At 37.1% G+C, this 21859-nt stretch overlaps 1 protein-coding gene and 1 pseudogene across 2 annotated transcripts in view; both read right to left on the bottom strand.

Moving 5' to 3' along the window:
• The window catches only part of LOC124145826 (ABC transporter G family member 21-like), a 50770-nt gene extending 31280 nt beyond the window's left edge, over positions 1–19490 (bottom strand). The window contains exons 1-3 of one of the 2 annotated variants that reach the window (XM_046515771.2): positions 19396–19490; positions 3335–3610; positions 1326–1495 (exon numbers count right to left, since the gene is read on the bottom strand). In XM_046515771.2, the coding sequence (XP_046371727.2) occupies positions 1326–1495; positions 3335–3518 (354 nt within the window). In that variant the 5' untranslated portion in view covers positions 3519–3610; positions 19396–19490. Of the gene's footprint in view, positions 1–1325; positions 1496–3334; positions 3611–8134; positions 8156–19395 lie in introns of those variants that run through there. The other variant, XM_046515773.2, reaches the window with a different exon arrangement.
• A 1683-nt stretch (positions 19491–21173) lies between these two features.
• The window catches only part of LOC125374837, a 1923-nt pseudogene continuing 1237 nt past the window's right edge, over positions 21174–21859 (bottom strand).

Below are 21859 nucleotides of genomic sequence, written 5' to 3'. Positions count from 1 at the left end.
TACCAATTTTATGAAACGAGTAAATAGTTCTGGTATCTGCGAAAGCGAGTCAGATACCACAACTATTCACAAGTTTCATAAAATTGGTTTTACACGGGAGCTCGTTTAGTATTTTATTTATTACTGGCCATTTATAACGTTTTTAGAATTATACTGTTGAGTGTGAATAAGCTGACACCTACACGATCCACAGCATAATCGAACTGAGTTTAACACAGTAATACTTCAAATACTTCAAAAGTTGAAACGTATGAATTTAATACCATCCAACGGTCCACCTTTAGAATTCAGGCGTCCGTTCCACAAAATTATCGTAACGTTAAGGTTATCTCAACTCATATACTTTAACTTAGACCTACGATCACCTTGTGGAACGGGGCCTTGCACCTCAAAGTTTACAATCACGTCACAAAACCCAATGACATATAATTTTTGGAATTTTGTTGCAACAATGCCATGTGACGTCAACCTAGCAACAAGGTTGCTTGGGTCATCGAGTGTGCATAAGCATCTCTCAGTGATCTATCATTTCCACACGCAATGACGTTGAATAAGCCAAGGGATGTTGAGAGCTTTCAATATTTGTTCGTGAAACGTGTTCCAAGGGTACATAAGCACACGTTTTGGTATTACACAATGTGTAATACAGCTGTATGTTTATTAAACGGGTGATCTCTTCACGGGCAAGTAATAATATTCAGTATACTGCATTAGATCATATATCTGTCTTGTTATTTTCCCAATGTATTGCCCAGACATGAAACCCTTCTGATCTTCGTTAAACATTAATTGTTTTGGTTCCTATCTTTGGGCACGTAATTAGTCCCCAGACTCCCCTAGAGTTTTCCTCTCTTTTGGGCAAAACCTGCACACGTCCCTGTTACATACAAAAGTTGATTGAGCAGCACACTACATCAGGCTGCATAATGCTGGAGATGAACCAGCACATAGACACTGTCTCCTCCTCATTAGTGTGGTAAGCTTTCCAATATTGTCATGCATTTGAAGGTTTAAATAAAACTAAAACTGAACAACTAAAATGAAATAACAAGTGAAATAGACCACAGCAGCATGGACGCCATAGAATGAGTCATGAATACTCATAAATGTGAAAAACTATGTGGAACTCTGTAAGCATGGTAAGAGTTTAGGTATTTTGGGTGAAAATCAGTTCACTATAGCCGGTTATATATACGTCAAACAGAATTTGTTACTTGCGTCACTTTAGTGAAGCAGCCGGCACTTTTAAAATAGTTTATCATATAAACTATTAGTACGAGATGCCTGCTTTGTTTAAATCATGTACTGCAGCATCCCATCCTCACCATCAAGGTTTCTCTGAGAGTGAGTCCAGCAAAGAAGATGTCCTCCTGGAGAACATAGCACACTTTCCTCTTCAGCTGCTTATCCAGAGGATGCTTGTTGAGAGTTATATCCCCTGAGTGAAGGCCATTTCGTCCAGCAAGGGCATTCAACAATGATGTCTTTCCACTGCCTTAAACAAACAGTTGTAACAAAATAGACAAACTTAACAAAATATTTGTCAACATTGAAACTCAAGTAAATCTTTGATAGAAAAAAAAATTGCTTATAAATGATAGTGATTAGGTCCAGTATATTTATCCAAGGATTTATCTAGGATTCCAAACAAAGTGGCAGGTAAATGGGGAAGCATCATTTTGTTCACAATTTGGTGCTTTTTCCCCCCAATTCAGTGGTATTTTAAACTTGAATTTTAACATTGCATTCAATGCAATAATGTTAAACTAAGTATTAAAGGCTTTCCCTCTATGTTGGTCCAGTTATCAGAGAAGTAATTGTCACCTCTACAAAACCGTAACATTAATTGTATCTATAACAGTATGAATTAGGTCATGTTTGGTAATGTTTACAGCCATTTGCTTCAGACTTGGGGCCGAGTATCGGTCTAGAAAAATCCCTGTTTTCATACAAGAAAGGAGGCATAATGCACTGGGCCATTAAGGAAGGGCAAGATGAGGATGAATGACAGACTTATACATGTTCTACACTCTGCATGTGAAAGTCAGCCTGCCACCTTCCTGAGGCAAGGGAGTTAACTCACTACAAAATTATGGAGTTTTATTTTGGCTGGACTAAAGAGTCCATGCATTTTCCAATCAAAATTGCATAATGAAATCAACATCCGGTTGGAAACTGCAGTGCAGATTTCGGTCAATTGCAGGGTTTGCAACATGTGCAAAAGCTGTGTACAGTCAACTTAGCGTCAACAGACTTTTTTCAAATCTCTTCATGTTTTTAATTTGGGTGCTCACGAGATCTGATGCACTTCACAAAGTAAGACCCATTTTATTACACTATAGATGCTGATTATCAAACATAACTCGGGTGGCACTACGACCAAGTCCAAAATCCAGCCTAGTTCAGCAAGGGTTGAAATTGAGCTTTTAAAGTCAGTTGAATCCCATGACACAGAATGGATACATATATCATAAATGCCATACTTTGATTCGTTAAAAGTCATATTTGTTTTTGTTGGACGATTCTATGTCAACACGTAATTCTCGCAATCACGCGATCACGTGCACGGGAGCCTTGACGGTGACTGGTCAGACTGGTTCCATGTAAAAAATAATACCCGGCAATAGCGATCAGCTGCTTCGCTTAGGGTTATTATTATTTTAAATATGTTTAGTAAAAGCTGCATCTAAATTAACAAGATATTGGAATATATTATTCCTGATAAAAAAATAGTTTCAGATACAACTTTTGCTGATCTTGCATTTAAAATACTGTAAAGTTATATCATTGGGTGTGTCTTGACCGAATCACCGGTAGATTCCAAGAAAACGTGTGTACAGCTGATTGCTGTGTCCGGCTTAGTTTACGAGAAAATGCACAAGGTAATCTTAATCCCTGGATATAAAACAATGCCTAGCTGAACAAAAAATACAATTTAAACGGTAAATTAACATGTCTGGTGATTTTTTTATCTCGAATTTCGAATTTGTACTGACAAAGTTTCTCATCACCCGTTCGTTTGCCAGACTTCGCTGAAGGGGTACGGTGTAATTTTTTTCTGCGCATAATATTCAAAGTCACAAATATCTAAAATAAACAGAATACAGTCATGCCCCGCTTATATGGACTTCAAATATCCCGAAACCTCGGTTACCGGACGATTTTCTTTTAAAACAAAATAATTACTATATAAATTTTCGGAACCGAGAGGGGGGGGGGGGGGCGCTTATTGGGGGAGGGGTGGAATACGGTAACCATATATTCATACTGATGGTATTCTTATGTGATTAGTACACAGATATAGGAACACATGCATTCATGGAGTCTATCTTACCACTCGGCCCCATCACAGCCAATAGCTGTCCAGCCTGAGCGATGCCACTGACATCTTGGAGGATGTGCTTGTCTCCAACTTGATGGTTGATGTTTTTGAAAACCAGCTCCAACACCCTATCCTTGGTCTCCTCATCATCTGAATTGGCAAGGCCATTCTCCAACATGGGAGCCAGGTCAGCCATCTTGGATTGCAGTAAGATTATTTGTGTTCACAAATTTGCAGTGTGATGTTGATTGATCAGTGGTAGAATACTTGCATTCCTGGCTGATGAAACTGAAACAATGGATGGAATACGCACGATATAGAAGAAGTATGTCATTCTCACATCCAAGAAAAAAGTATTGCAATGAATATTGATCAGTGGAGGTATCAAAATATTAAGGACACTGTAACAGTCTGGTTTGTTCACAGGCTCTTACAAACATTGAGTATTGAGGACCTGTTCTACCAAACTATGAAAATATATGGGTTCAATGGCAAAATCAAACACTCGGTGTTTGAGTTATTGTTCATAATATACTTCACTGGTTTGTCTGGCCTGATTTGATTATTTACAGACCACAGCCATGTAGCTGGAATATTGCTGACTGTGGCTTTTTACAACAAATTAACAGATAGGAAACCAGAACTGCATGTTGGTTGTAAGAAACTCGTAAAATGAGGATCTAGTAGTTAAATATGTACAACATGTGACCTGGCTGGATCATGGGTTGTGCTGTCAACGACTGCCATAACTGGTTTGCCCGACCTTGACTCTTGACAGCCTGCGGAGGCTGCTGATTCTCAGTGACAGCAACGTGACACAACATTCACTGTTTTCACTCAGGCTCCATGTAATGTGCCATCTCCCAAACCCAACCCAACATGTGCAAGTTCATAATGTCACTACACAGCTACAAATTAATTTTTATTTCACTGGTCCTGATCTGCTGTGGAGTTGTCATCTACCTAACATGCCCATGGGTGAGGCAGTCCACAAGGAAATGTCACTGGTCCTTCCTGTCAGAATTTAACTAGTCTCAGACTAGCAGACATTATAATTTTGGACCATGCATTAAGTTAACAATCCATATAAGTTGGTAATACTAATAAAGCTTTCAGGCAACATAATACAAAATCTGTGAAATGATATTTTACATATTCAACTCAATGGCATTATCTATTACTAGTCTAGACTAGGGCTGCAATGAATACACTATAAGGCGAATACGATCTGTATCACGAATATAGTGTAACGAATACGAATATTTATTCACAAATACAATAACAAGTCAGCAGTTGATGGATTATTTGTTATAGTCAATGAAACAAAAGCAACACAAATTATTTGACATGGTTTGTTAATTATTAACATATTATACTTTTATATACTGCACTTATCCAGGTACTAGTATCTGCTCAAATGACAATGACCAGTGACCACATTACTGTCAAATATCATAAGAGTGTTGTCTTTGAAGAAATCTATGCATATTATATGTTCTTATGGATATTTTTAGATACAGGGTATGTAAATGAATATGACTGCATATTCATAAATATTCTATTCTATTGGTCACGAATTGGTCAGAATGGATATGGTTCGATTCACCGAATACACGAGTGACTTGTACATGTTGTAACAGCCCTAGTCTAGACATGCATTTATTTTAAATTAAAAAAACAATATTTTGCAAATTGAAATACCATGTTGATGTCAATTCATATATTCAGTATACGCTACAGTACATACGCTACACATGATATAGACAAAACAATAACATTCAAAATGATAATCACATATCAGAAGGTTATTAAAATGGTATTGGTGTTATTAACCAGTTCATGGCATCCATTGTTCTCATGTCTATATTGTCCAGTGTACAGAAAACAAATGTCAAATTCATTTCAAACGATAAATCACCCCGTACCATAGCCTTTAATGTCATAATCTAAATAATGCTTCATATAGTTACTTGCCACTAAACCCTGTCAGAACTCTGGGTTAGAATTGGTCTGCGGACATCTATGCTGGTTGCAACAAGCAACCATATGGATCTGGTGGTCAGACTCACTGACTTGGATAACATAGTGCATCATACCCCAACCCTGCAGATCTTTGCTCACATCAATCTTGGGATTGTCTGGTCCAGGCTCAATTACTTACAGGCCATAGTCTTATAGCTAGAATATTGCTGAGTGGGTGTTACACAACAAACAAACAAACAAACAAACTTTGATAAAAAGAAATATATTTACATAGATCATTAATATGTAACTATAAGCATGGTAAGATGCCACATTGAGGTCAAGTATCCGGATCTGTTTGTTGTACAGTGTAGCAGTTGTTAATAATAGATAACTGGTCAGCCTTCAATCCCGATCGCTTCATTGATCCTATATCATATATGCATGACAATTGCTGCAATTTATTGATGTATCCCGGAACAACTGACAACTGGTGTTGCTCCAAATCAACAATGATCAATCGGTTTCACTTTCCAACTACGGAATCCATCCTAAATTCTAGAGGTTACATGATACGTATGTATTGATAAATATCGCGAAAGCGAGTCACAATACGACATGTATCATGATACTTAATTAGGCATTTTTTAAAAGTGAAATTCTCCATGTTCCATGTGGCCTGGCTAAAAAGAGGATGTTGCCATGAACCAATTAGTGACTAACTTGCATGACTGGTTAAAATACACTTTTCTGATTGTCTCATGAAACTAGGATTAATGTTGTTTTGTGACAGATTATCAGACCAAGCTACTGCATCATATATCAAATAATAATACTGTCTGAAACCCAACACAGAATGAACCTGATGAAACTAAATCACAACATGGGCAGGCACGTAAATCTGCAATACATTGGTGAAATCATGACGCTCCTCTTGAGTTCGGTAATCAATTATTTTCAAGTAGTATCTGTTGATATTTGAGTCTTGTGGCAATAATGAGCATAAATTGCATAAGAAGTAAACACAGAAGTCTGATACTGAATCCTGTTGATACATGATATGATAATAACAAGTGTTTGTTGTATAGTTGGACTTCATGTCTATTAACATTAATTTGGATGAAATCATTCGTGAACTGAACGGCAGATTGCACTGTTGTTTACAGCTGCCATGATCTGATCACCGTTATTGATCATGATGACACTTGAAACAAAACTTAGTTGTCACTAAAGTCGGAGATCTGATACATATATCATACATGTTATACTTTGTCTCACTAAATGTCAAATAAGTTATAGTTTGACTATCATATGTCAACATATTGTTTTCACGATCTAAATATGAAAACCGTGGGAAGCTCAACAGTGATTCGTCAAACTGTTCCAAATGTAATAAGTATCAGGCAATATACCAAAGTGCAACACTTATGACTACTCTTACCGTATTCGATGTAATAAGCGCCCAGGGCGCTCTTAAAATTAGAAATAGGGGGCTCTTATTAGAATATTATTTTGGTGAAAAAAACACAGAGTTGAAAGATAAATTTTGTGGTTTATGCTGACAGCCTGAAATGTTTATATACGACAGATATATTTGTCCAGAATTTAATTGCTCATAATTGAGGGTGCTTATTACACACGAGTGCGTATTATACACGAATAAAGAGGTCGTGTGTACATTGATCAATCGGAAGGGGTGCTAATTGGGATTGTTCACTAGCCAATATATTAGCAAATATCGCCATGGCCCGCTTATTACAGCGGGGCAAATGCAAGATGTACCCAGTTCAAAATCATATGTAATCATTACATTTCAGGAGGAATGAAAAACCCAACTAGTTCATATGATTTGGTTGGTTGGTTGTTTTACGCCTCACTCAGCAATATCCTAGCTATTTGACCGCGGTCTGTAAATAATCAAATCTGGACCAGACATTCCAGTGATTGACTTCATGAGCATCATTCTATGCAATTGGGATACAATGTATACAAGTCAGCGAGCCTGACCACCCGATCCCATGAGTCGCCCCTTACAACAAGCATAGTCGCCTTTTACAGCAAGCCTGGGTTGCTGAAGGCCTATTCTAACCTGGTTCTTCACGGGTCCGATTTCGTATGAACATAATGAATAAGTTCTGTAGTGTAAACGAAGAACTCAGCGAATCGGTCGTGATATTGAAATTAAATTGTGAAAAGTCAGTCAACATAAACTTGGTGGCACAGGTAAGATAACTAATGCGCATGCAGGCTCCTTATGCATGGCGCATGACTTTCCCAATCACTGTTTATTGTTATCTACATGAAGCATACAGATACATGTACAAAGCTGCCCTAAAGTTAGGATTTGGTTGTTATTACTCATGAGTCATGACTGACTATTAATCTATCATCATGGCCGCCACAGTCATATATCAGTTTCGTTTCAGTGACACAATTATTCTTTCCATTTTGACTGAATTACCAGACTGTACGATAACAGAAAATAAGGTATATATACAGGCATTAGTAATCCAGACTGTGAATTTTAATGATCACACTGACTGCAGGTGCAGAATCACCTATTTTGCCTATAAATGCAATAGGACACTTTCACAGTGATTATTACTTAATCATGTTAATCATCAATTATTACTTTTTAAACCAATTATCAATATTGTAATTGTAAAAAATTTCAACACTACTGATCACACTACAAAAAACATTTAAATTGTGAAAACATGTAGTGACAAGAAATGAGTTTCCAATCTTATCAAAATGGAAAGTTAATTATGAAACATGGCCGACTAGATTTGCAGATGAGACTTGCAGAGGTTAAAGAATATGTATGTCAGAAGACACACAGTGACTCACCAGCAGAAAACCATCATGAGTTGCCTGGACTTGCTCATATACGTCCAGCCTGACACCCTGTCTCAAACATGGACCTGTCTCGGAGCATGACACCAGATTATGCAGATATGGCTTTTATAAGGTACCAGTGTTGTTGCTGTATTCAAATGAAATACAGTAACTATTTGTTAATATCCAAAATAAATGTGAGCTTTGTGTAAAAAATAAAAGTTTCAATGCTGAACATGCTGAAGCGTGAGATTGTATTCAAGTACTGATGACGATGAACAACACGAAATGCAGTCCAAAAGGCAATCTGTTGCCCATTTACATCATAGGTCTCAGTGTTGTTAGTACTGCAGTGGGTGACACTGAATCATTCTCTCTGTGCTATATGCCTGGGATTTATCTAGGCCTGCTCAGACGACAGTATTCAATATTCAGACCAGTGTCTGCAGCAAACACCATGAAACATTCTAAAACTTGGAATGAGAAACTTCTGAATTCATGTTAATCATGTTAATATATGCAACTCATAGCAAATTGTATGGCTTTGAAGATAGAGCCCATATTTCATTGATAACTGGACCAATAGATAGAAAGGGGAGGTGAAATGGGGTTTAACATCGCGTGCAAGATTATTATACTTATACAGCATTGTGCATGCATGTGTGTGTGTGTGGCTGCTTATACTAGTCCGGACTGTTGCCAATTATATAGTGCTAGCCCATTGAGATATCAAGCCTCAGTTTAACATGAATACCCCACACAGACACAGTATGCTGACTCCGAGCCGAGCGCCAGACAGGGTAACAAGGGCCATCTTTTAACATCTTTTGGTATGATATGGCCAGGGATCGAACGCTTCAAACACTATATCATGTTGGGGGCACAAGGAAACATGCTTCAGACCTGCCACCCATGTGGGAGCCAAACCTAGGTCTACTGGTAAACACACTCTCCACTTTGCCACCCTGTCATCCCTTCAAACTGTTCTTGAACATTTGAACAGAAAGATACTCTTCAGCCTTCAAAGTTTGATTTTAAACACCAGTCGTGAGGATTAGGCACAATGATTTCTACTACTTCTCATAACCTGTACCCAGTCAACCCAGACTGATCTAGTAATCAACAAAATGAATGAATGAGAGAAGGATAACTGTCACTGAATTAATTCAGCTTAACTGACACAGTAACCATGGTAACATCATGAAAACTGTAACACGGTCATGACTATACACTTACAGTCACCACATTTAACGACATCTTAAGGTTTTGTAACATGTTTAGAGGCTCTATTATAGTTTTTAAGGGGCCCATGAATCAAAGTGAAATGTTGCCACTGACTGGGGCTAAAACAGTCTAAGTATGCTTTTCCAAGTCCCTCTCCATCGCAGTTGTATCAAAGACAGAGACACAAAAGGGATCCTTAAAACTCTTTTAGCCACTGAGCATGTACACATGTTATCATTCACATTAGGTATTGATAGTTTTCTCTGTGTATTCAATATATTTTTCTCCTTTGGGTCCAGTCTATTGGGTATTTTTAAACTAATGAGTAGACATTTTTTTCAAACAATTCTGCTTGAAATACTGTTTCAGTTGACTTCTAATTTGTGTCTGTTCATGTGTTGCCCTAAGTGTGTGACATGTCGCCTAAACTCACAAGAGCAACACACGTCTAACTGACAATAAGCGAGACATGGCGCCCTTTTACTGCTTTATTCCCAGCAGGAGTGTTCATGAATGTGTGACGCCTGCACTCAACATGTGAAATACAAATACAAAAGTTTAAAAGGATGCATTGGGTAATTGCACCAAGTTTTGTAATATTAATTGTTTTAAAAAAAATTCATGCATATTTGTAAGGAAGAAACTCAAAATTTGTTGGCTAATAGTGATAAATTTTGTGTATTTTATGCCCCTTGGGCAGTTCTGACAGAATCATTGTTCTCGTTTTAACTGCAGTACTAGACTGCATGGCAACAGGAAGTTCCCGCAAACTGCACTGCATGTGCAACTATAGTCTGATTAACCCATTTTGCTAAGTAACAGTTTTTTTCTCATCATAAACATGCTGTAACCAGCATGCCATATTTTTATGGTATTTTACCTCCCTCACCAATTCCTATTTCTCCCCCACTGCGTGTAGGAGATCGTTTTCCCCATTTCCCATCTCACATGCATTTGACATCTGCCGCCCGTTGCATGGTAACGTAGTGTGTTGCCACCCACACTACACCATTAATGTCTTTAAGTGCTGGAAGAGTAAGGGGGGGTAACTCACATAATTCTAACTACTGTTTACTGACCATGTTGACCATGATGATAAACACGGCTTACTTTGTTGCTGAAAGGAAGATAGTTTTCACCACAAGTTTATGTTTTCAAACTATACACACGTCAAATTATTCCATGCCTGCCTTCACATAATCAATTTGGAAAATTCCAGGCCTTTTCAAACCAAATCAGCATTTCAACATGTTCAAGCCTTTTCAAGGCAAACGCTTGTCCAGGCCTTTTCAAGGTCTGTGCAAACGTTGTGTAAACAACGAATCTTTACATATGGTTTGGAGAATTAATCTAGCCCAACTATGCAGCAGCTTCTGCTGTTTGTTCTAAGGGTCTTGGTCCCAATATACAAGGCAACTGTAGTGCCATGATTGCTGTAAGTCCACATTAAGCTATACAGTTATGAAAGCCATAGCACAATGATCTCTTATAGGTTTAAAACTAATCTGCATGGAGATCTCAAGCTCTGAATATTAACTAGAATAATTATCACCTTTTGATGTTGTACAAAAATAGGGATTTTAAAAAATTATTTTTTACTTAATTTCAGAGGTATTTTAATATTGTACTTTCCAAATTGAGTGCCCCTGGCCATGCTGGCAGGCAATTTGGGATTTATTTTCTTTGGTTAAAAATTGGTGTTTTCTTATGAAGTTCTTATTACATGTATCCTAAATTCCTAGGTATTTTAACATTGTACTTTTTCTTTTTTCTAAATACCTCTGAATTTATGAAAAAAAAAGAACTTTAAAAAATCCCAATTTTGAACCAAAAAAATAGAAATCACAAATTGCGTGCAAGGGGCACATTGTTTAAAAAAAGTACAATGTTGAAATACCTCTGAATTTAAGAAAATAAGAACTTAAAGAAAATCCCAATTTTGAACCAAAAAAATTTAAAATCCCAAATTGCCAGCCAGGGGCACTAACTTTGGAAAGCACAATATTAATACCTCTGAATTTATGGAGAAAAAATAGAACTTTAAAAAATCCCAATTTTGAACATGTGGAACAAAAAAATCAGAAATCCAACCATATCTGCCTGGGACACTTAGTTTAGAATCCTGAATCAATGTGAACATGGCACGCTGTCCTCAACAGAAACTCTAACAATCCCTTGTTATTGTGGTGGGAAGGTGCCAAATGATAAAATCTCGTAGAGCTAGCAGTAACAGTAGTCACATGGAAGTAGTTAGTCACTTTCAAGGATGTTGTAGATCGGAACAACACACACACCCTGACAGAGCATGCTAAGCAAATATATGCAGCTGTACGCCCCCAAGAAAAACATTGTAATTATTTCACTAAAACAAGGAGACACCTGCAAACCTGTCACCCACATTTATAAACTGTCAAGATTCCAATGTGATAGTATTGCTCCATATACACATGATATAAGTGGCACATCTGTGTGAAATATGCAAAACAATTCACCACAACCAATTAGTTTTGAGTTGCTTGAGCACAAACACGAATACAAACATTCAAAAACCCAATAGTGTAACAACAAGCGTGTGCATTGAAGTTTTTTCTAAGATATTTAATGTTTTTTCTCTCACTGATCTCTATTTTACTGATCAAATGATCATAACAAGGAGATGACAATTAGCATGATTAGAAAAGAATTTATCTGGGGATTAATATGGTCATCTGAAAGGAGATTGGACAACAACAACAAGAGAATAACTTTAACATCCTCAACATCCTCAACCCACTGTCAGGTCATTGCAGTTGGGCCAGAGTTCTTATTTTCTTTTTGTTTACCGATTTGGATTAAAAAAAACTTTAAATGTCTTGTGCAGGATTCTTTTTAATTATCTTAAAGCTTGAGTTGAATGTGTACACCTGTTGTAGGTGATAAAGAAATAAGATCTTAGCCTGGTTTGGATCCTCATAAATACTGTAGTATAAATCTGAAATCTCACTTGTAATGACGACTCATTGTTTGGAACATTTCTGTTTTAGTCATATAAAACTCCCTTGGATTATTTTTATTGTCAACGTGATCTTTGCTCATGTGGCTATCAGTGATAAAAAGAAATCTTGTCTTTCTGATTTTTTTCACTTTTGAATTTTTTATTGTTAAGGTTGGGGAATCTGCAAACCAAGCAAAAAATGATGTCACTATTGTAAGGCCTACTCAGCCTATATGAAAAGTTGACTTTGCATGAGTAATCAGTTTACAATTATTCCTTCTCTAACACAATATTTATGATGAAGTTGATTAAAAAAAAAGAAAGAGAATAATAGAATGGTAATAGTAGTGGGGTTATCACAAACCTCACTGTCAGATATATGTATCTCAATCATCATCAATAGGAAGAATTTGGCACCACATATACCTCAATAGCACTGATGCGATATGCACATCAAGTAAGGATGTGATACAATGCATATAACTCAACAACAAGGATGTTATATGATACAAATTTCAAAAGTAAGGATGTGATATAACACACATCCCAATATTTAGGATGTGACATGATACATACCCCGGTATTTCAATCATCAGGAAATGATACAACAAGTATCTCAATAGCAAGCAAGTTATAAGAGACACATCCCAATAGTAAGGATTTGACATGGTCCATAGCTCTTGAACATTCTGCCAGAAAAGGCTATTCTACAATTCTGAGTCCTATAATTGTACATGTATGGTATTAGATAGCTGCAGAACTTCACAATGCCACTATCCTTTGCAAAATACTGTGATGCACCTGTGAAACCAACACTCCTAATCTCTGGTCAATATTCCCATCAATTGCAAGTACCATATTAAAAACTGATTGTATGCATTGTATATAGCACATGGCAACTATTGACTTATTCCTACACACGACACAGTGGCAGCTTGTAAAGTCGTCAGCTGTCCGTGAGATTCCCGATTCTCAGTATTCTGAAACACTGAAGTTTCATTGTCTCAACCCCTACAGACTCGCCAATAGACTAACATCTAGTCTCTGAAGAGAATGTTTTTTTACAGAAAAAACAGTTGTTGAATTATCTTAATAAAATACAATAAAAAGGAGCCCAAAACTTACTTCATTTTCACAGACCCTGAAACAGCAGTAAGCTAGACTTGCCAATTACTATAGAAAGAATGGGCTGTATTGACAATATTTGTTTAAGAGTCAGTCTGACAGATTAACCCGCCAACAAAAGTCAATAAAGTTCGCTATCTGGTGTCAATATAATCAGTTCCGCAGTGCTGTTAAGTGAAGATCAGTATCATCACCATTATCACCAGGATCACCCCACTACAAATGAGGGTGTTTCCCCTACACCAGACACAATGATGGAGGACTTCGCACCCAGTACAAATACAACACAAAACATGACAAGTGGGTAGTAAATCTCAAGTATCAAATAAAAATACACCGGTAGGTAACACAAATTGTAGTCTCTGTGAATCAGGTAACGAGATAAATGTACAGGACAGTTTGAATACAATACTTACAAGCGTACTGTGAAAAGTAGCGTTTAAAGCACAATACCTGGGACAAGAATCTGTCAACTGCCCTCACACATTCCCGGCATTGTTACTGCCTAGGTTGTGATGTTTCAGTTTACAAGCCTTTGACCGGGCCCTGAACTTGATGACATGACGAGATCCCGCCCCCTGTTCCCTGTCCCACATGAAATACATTGTAAGTTTCAGGTTTCAGCTTAAACAAATTCCAAATTGAAAACTTGCTGACTATGACTGTCATTATACAGATTGTTGCATTACATATCTGGTAGAAAGGTTGCAGTAAGATAAATAAGCTGAAAAGCTGTTATCCATCATCGGAGGAAATAAACAGTTATAAGTCCCAACTAAAACATACTCTAGGGACAGAAACATATTTTTTCGAGTGGGCCATGGAGCACTTTTAAACATGTTAAAGATGGTTAGGTGTGCCTTTTGGAACTGAAGTGTGCCATCCAGAAGATCCATCATCGACCTCGTGGCTGTTCTCTCACCAAGGCAAGATGAAAAGCAGTGGTAATTTTAAAAGTTAGACCCTTTTTCATTGAAGTTGGTAATACAGTTTATAATTTCTGCATATCTTCTTTTATTTTGTGAATCACACCGTGCATTAAGCCTGTTAAGTGTGTTGACATCATTCTCCATTTGCTTGTCCCATACATGTTTGTATTTTCATAATTAACATTGTCACAAGGGATTTGTTAGAAAACAAGATTTCTGAGTGAGTCCAAAAGCACCAGGAACTTATTTTAAAAGTACCATTATAAGTCTAACCAAGCCATCAAAATAAAAATACGAGGATTTTTTAACCCTGTATTTAGATTTGAGTCAATTCAGAAACCTGTGAATTGATTCTTCTGTACATGCAAGCAGCATATAGTATTAAAAAACATCTTTCATTATACCATGTACACATTTACCATTTACAAGGCACCCATAGATATATTATGTGTGTATCATGACATGACCTTTTGATACAATTCTTGTATCCTGGCACAACAGAGTATGGCATATATATATATATATATATACAATGCAACAAATGTTTGGTGAATCAGGGCGCCAGATAATCCCCACTAATGGCCACCATTGGTCAGTCCCTTCAAAGTGTTCTCTAAGAGTGGAACAGAAAGATACTCTTCAGCCTTCAAAATTAAACTTTTAATACCAGTTGTTAGGATAAAGGAAAATTGATTTTAATTACTTCAAGATTCAAGAGATTCAAGATTCTTTATTCAGTATTTTGGGCCATGTGGCCTAGAGTACAATTACAATTACAATAATTGCTGCGTCACGTGATGTCAGGAAAATAAATACAAGTAGTCTTATTTCTCATTAAATACATGATTTAAGTATAAGGCCAAAGCCTTTACAATGTTGATATTTTTTGAGTTGAGTAGATTACATAAACTGTGATTATCATGATGGACATTGGATAACCAGGGCAAATAGTGGTTTCTGACAGAAGAATATTTTGAACATATAAACAAAACATGAAATTCATCCTCTATTTGCCTCCCTTTACAGTGGGTACATAGATATAAACTCAAGTCTTCATTTGTATGTTTTGACTTTCGTAGCATGTTAATCTTAAAACCGTGTAGCGATATTCTGAATTTACAATATGCTCTCCTGAGTGATTTATTCGTGAGATTACTGATGTAAAATTCTGGCTGTAAACAGTGGTAAAAGTGATTTCAAATTTGCATAATGTGACAGATATTTTGATGAAGAAATAGAGTCATGCCACTCTTGAGAATACATATCACTCAGCCTTTGTTTAATTTTTAGCAAAAAGAGATTTTCATCGCCAATATGTTGAGAGATCCATACAAATGAAAAGCCTGAAGAAAACAAAATATATCTTACATCAGACACCCAGGTGTGTTTATCATTATCATCTAACTGTTTCAGTAGATTGTAACATTGTTTTGGATATCGACATTGATTCATAAGTAGATTTTAATTACTTCTCAGAATGTGTAGCTGATCAACCCCGTTGAGCTTGTTATCAACAACAAGAATGACAATGAGATTAAGATAACTGTCACTGAATTAATTCAGCCTTACTGATGGAGTAACCATGGTAACACCATGAATACACACTCTCAGTCACCACCTCTAAGGATATATCAGGGCGTATTAACATGTTTAGAGGTTCTATTATAGTTTTTAAGGAGCCCATGAACCCAAGTGAAATGTTGCCACTGCCTGTGGCTAGAAAAGTCTAAGTAAGTAAGTATGCTTTTCCAAGTCCCTCTCCATCGCAGTTGTGTCAAAGACAGAGACACAGAAAGATACTCTCCAGCCTTCAAAGTTTGATTTTAAACACCAGTCGTGAGGATTAGGCACAATGATTTCTACTACTTCTCATATCATTTACCCAGTCAACCAAGACAGATCTAGTAATCAACAAAATGAATGACAATGAGAGAAAGATAACTGTCACTGAATTAATTCAGCTCAACTGATACAGTAACCATGGTAACATCATGAAAACTGTAACACGGTCATGACTATACACTTACAGTCACCACATTAAACGACATCTTAAGGTTTTGTAACATGTTTAGAGGCTCTATTATAGTTTTTATTAAGGGGCCATTGAATCAAAGTGAAATGTTGCCACTGACTGGGGCTAGAACAGTCTAAGTATGCTTTTCCAAGTCCCTCTCCATCGCAGTTGTATCAAAGACAGAGACACAAAAGGGTTCCAAATAACTTTTTTAGCCACTGAGCATGTACACACGTTATCATTCACATTGGGTATTGATAGTTTTCTCTCGGTATTCAATATATTTTTTCTCCTTTGTCAATTGCTTAACTTTAAACTAATGAGTAGACATTTTTTTTCACATAATTCTGCTTGATGCTGTTTCAGGTGATTTCTATTTTGTATCTGTTCATGTGCTGCCCCAAGTGTCTCACATGTCATCTAAACTCACAAGAGCAACACCTGTCTAACTGACGCCTATTACTGCTTTATTCACAGCAGGAGTGTTCATGAATGTGCGACGCCTGCATCAATCTGTATATATAAATCTGTAAATTGGGTAACTATACAGTGTTGTTATTATTGTTTTTTGGAAACTTTTATCAGTATTTGTATGCAAGCAACTCAAAATTATTTGGGTTATTGTGACTTATTTTGCACATTTTAAGCAAATGCATAGCTTATCTGGACCTTTGGTGAATTGTTACACCCATATCACGGACCCAACCTAATATTAGCTGGCCCTACATCCACCAACAACACATTTGTTGTAGTGGGAGTGAGCCTGCTGGTGCCGATGTGGCTGGGGGGCCGGCACTCCACAACACTTCATTAACTGGTCAGTCAGGACACAGATGACCCATCTCTCACTCAGTGATGGAGAGCTGTGTAGTTGTGTTTCATCTGGAATACCTACCGTCAAAAATCACCTTCTGACGACTAAAACATGTTAAAGAAATACATTATCAATGATATTCTGGTTTTGTATTACTGATTTTGAACACACAAAGAAAACTCATACAGTACTACAGACAAACATATCTTATTACAAACCGTATTAGAGGAATTTCTCAGTTTAATTGAACATGGTGCATATGTGGATATTTCTGTTTTTATAAAAACAAAAAGGTGATAGAGTTAGTGTATTGATGTTTCCCATTGTTAAAATATCAACATGTTCACATAAAAGATGATTTTGTAGTATATTTTATGTCAATTTAAATATTCTCTTTTACCATCGAACAATTTGGGTACATGTATATACAAATGTGTATAGATATATAATTATATTGTAGTAACTTGATTATTAGCAAGACTAGCAACAATTAGCATGATTAGCAAAAATAATAGTCATAACTCTAGGGCTGGGATGGTTAAATTGGATACTCGGGTCCCGTGGGTACTGAGAAGGATCTGGGTATTGGCAGGACTATTCAGACCCGTGGTTAGTCATGTGATATCTTGTTTATTGATAAAAATCATCTTATAACTCCACAGTGACACCACAAGTCACTGATGTTCGCATTTGTTTGCACACATTCCTCCTGACTTTTATAGGTTTGAATAAGTATGATGTTTCAATCAACGTCTGTGTAAGCATGACCAGATCATATCTAAACACTTTCTGCCAGGGCTCCGGTAAAATAATTCCCTATCGGACATTTTGTACCCATTTCTTGAGACCTACTGTCTATACCTGGGTAGGGTCGGGTAATAGGGTGTTGGGTACCCAGGTAGTATATTTGGACTCGTCCCAGCCCTACCCAATGTAAAGGTCATAGGGCATTGAAGATGTTGATTAGTTACACAAAGTTTTTTTTACAAACTGACAATAAAACATATTATGAGCTTGAAATATGAGTTGTATCCACTACAACATGTATAAAGGTGGAAATCTGACAAAAATATAATTATCCAATCCAGTTACAATTATACATTTTTCTCTTACATAACAGAGCCTTAATCATTGTTAATTACTGTTACATAACAAGACATAATAAGCATGTTTAATTTCCATCATAATGTTGAACATTTTCAAAGTTTTGTAAGAAGCACAAATTGTTAACACAAGTTAATAACACTGTATAATCTTATTCTGAAATCCCCTGGAAATCCATTAATCATATCATTAACTCTGTTTAATTAGATGTTTTCTGTGAAAATTAGATTTTTTTATTTTGCTAGTTTCGTAAACATTTGTTAACTACTGCTCGATGTCTGAACACAAACTGAACTTGTGCATGGTTTTAATAAATACTCCCTTCAATTTTCTAAGTGCCAGGGTGTATATTACAGCAAATACGGTAGGCATGATTGGAAAATGAATTCATGAGTGAATAGTGATTCCACCTGCATCCGTCCTGTTCAACTTTTCATGGACAGACCACGCTCAATACCGATGAGGACAGTATTACGTCTACTGTGATTACATGAAGTCTGGCCTAAAAGTACAATGCAAATATTGTACACTGCAATAGCTTAGCAGAATATTTCTAGTCATGAGGACAGATGTGAACATATTCTCTACTTTCCTTCTTACTGAATAACAGTGAATGAGGGCCCAGAGCCCTGATCATCAATATTACCTATAATTAATCCTACCACAATCACTGATGCATTATTTTACCTCAATGCACCTAACCTGATCGTTAAGTCCCACATAGTAGCAGAGATCACTCTGACCTCGTCTCATTCTGTGGGACCACCTGAACTCTATACTGGTAAACCACAATACAACAAGCACCTGTTGCATTATTAAAAACATGCAGTTGTAATCTTAAAATAACATCTTGAAAAAAAAGATCTTTGAGAATCAACCATAAGCGGAAGCATATCATATTACAGCCATCGGCAGTCGGTCCGAGATTGACTAAACCCTGCAACACATTCTCTGAGAGACACTTTCTAACTGGGCCCCAGTAAGTGGCAGTCTCACCTGCCACTTCCAGTTTCAGCGCTGCTCGTATGTGGCCGATTTTGGTGCTTACATCCACTGGACAGCACTATGAAAGTGTAATAGGGACATTACCTGCAGAAATGCACTCCTCCTGAAGTTCTGTGATCAGCGTTTCACGATTTTACGCTCAGGTGCATTAGGTTCGATTGGCAAGTCTTGATGACAAGGGCGGATAACTCTGTCAACTCTATTGGACAGTGTCACTATGACATGAGCGCGGTCGCGATTGTGACATAGTGGTTCGAATCAGAACTTGGCAATGAAAACATTTTTTTCCTGCACTCACATTTTCCTGTGTAATAAACTGTTCCGGGTAGATATTACAGTTAGATAAAACGAACGGAGGACATCAACGATTGTTAGATCATTATTTAATGTGCACCAGCCCATGCCAACAAACTATTGATGTTTTCAGGTTTATTTTGTTCTTAATATATTAGGGAGTGATTTATAAACTTACAAATATACTTACATTTGGGGAAGAACTCCAGTCATAAGTACCATCTGAATGTGGTTACAATGTATGACACGGATGACTGAGTTAGGTTTGTTAAACTAGAGAACGGGAAACGACAAGAGCCTTTTATTACAGAGAACATTGAAATATTGGTAGGAAAATATGTCAGACACGATCAAAATTCTGACACCTACTTCTTTTAATTTCTTACACATGTATAAGAATGTGTAGAATACGTGAAAATAGCTTGTTTTTGTGTTTCAGATCCAAGTGAAGAAGCGTTTAGCTGGTTATCGTTGCGGGACCGTTGCTCACGCTGTCAACCACTTGACAAACTTGAATATCTCCCCAGGCTATTATTTACAGATAGGCGCCATATTGCTGGAATGTTTCTCAATGTGAATTAAAACAATATTCACCCACTCAGCTGGGTCTAACACACCCACCAACCCCGCTTTTAACAGTATACCAATTATATCACGGCGTGCCAGCTGAATGTCGGAGGAAAGCCCGAAGTGACGCAGGTCTCTGACGTTTACCACTTCGGTGAAACCTACGAGCACGGGTATGGTGCTGACAAACCTAGAAACATAATCGGGCGAACCGGTATTCGAACCCACAATCATAGGTTTCTGGCGTGCCCAAGGGACGCAACTCTGCACAGCAAATCGCAGGGCCTGAGACGATTGGGCCACCCGTGACCCCAATAATACAAGATGACTGGAACATTAATGTGGTTACACTGTTTCATCTGTCTGTCTGTCTGTCTGTCTGTCTATCTATCTTAATTTCGGTACTCTCGGCACTCAGCAATATTCCAATAACCCGGTTAGTTCATATTGACCTGGATCAGTCGAGACATGCAGATATTATTTAGTTGAAACCCACAACGTTTGAGCGCGTAGTTGTTATGCAACCATAAATAACACTTCTCTATGAGAGTTACCTCCCTAATGATTAGCATACAGTATGTTTACATCTGTAGTCTGACACGTCAATATTCACGCTGTACACAAGTGTTCATACCTCGCTACACGGAAACTGTGTTTCCCACCTGTCCCCATGAAATAGCTTACCTCCCTTTGATCATTGAGCCCGATTAACACAAGCGTGTTTAATTTAATCATTTACGTTTGGGAATGTTTACAAAAAATAATTTCATAATGATTTATACATTTCGTATGTCCACATATCATATATATGTGTGAGACAAAGATAAGGTTTATTTTAAAAAAATACTTGTTTAGTGTAATAATTTACTGTTAGGAATGTTTTAAAAGATATTTTCATTATTACTCATGTATTTCGTATGTACGCATATCATATACATGTGAGAGATAATGTTTCTAAATAATAAAGCACGCGGTGCATGTCGCCGTGCAATAATTGAAATTCACCTGCAATAGTAAAAGATGTACATAAATTACAACGTCTTTTATCTCAAGGTGAATTGAACCAACGACCATTTTCAGTAGGGAGATTATGGTTCGATGTTCGAAACTTGAGAACTGGTAAATGAATATATTTTGGTAGATAAAGATAACTTTCAAATTATAAAATATTAAAAAGTGATCCCTTCGGACTTATTAGTGCGTCATATAGCTGGAATATTGCTGAGTGCGGCGTTAAACAACAAACAAACAAAAATATTTTTGCGTCTTCTCTCGACTGTTGTAAATATTGATCTCTGAGAATTTCTTCCATTACTTCCGGTTACAGTTTAAATTCACCAAAGACCAAGGGATATCAAATTTTTAAGAGTTCATCTCAATCCCCTTATTCATTGTGCTTGTGCGAGACCATTCCCGCTTCATTTAACGCCCGCTGTAACCAGGCAGAACATTATTGCCATTTCTAGTCTTAAAATGTTATGCCATCTTTTACGTTTGTACTTGTACGTCCAATACAACCAGCGGGTATTTATGTTAAGAAATCCAGCGTCAAGTACCAGCACGTGAGGCTGCCCCCTGTGTCGGATGGGGCGGGAGGGTAGCTAAGTGGTATAGCCGGGTCAGTCACATATACCTGAGTTTGTATAGCCACGTGGTACAATACAATTTGTATCGTAGAAATCCGGGG

The sequence above is a fragment of the Haliotis rufescens genome, unplaced genomic scaffold, assembly GCF_023055435.1.
Source record: "Haliotis rufescens isolate VD_foot unplaced genomic scaffold, xgHalRufe1.0.p SCAF_6, whole genome shotgun sequence".
NCBI classification, from domain to species: domain Eukaryota; kingdom Metazoa; phylum Mollusca; class Gastropoda; order Lepetellida; family Haliotidae; genus Haliotis; species Haliotis rufescens.
Note: the sequence above shows the minus strand (reverse complement) of the source record. Positions and strands in the feature narration are given on the sequence as shown.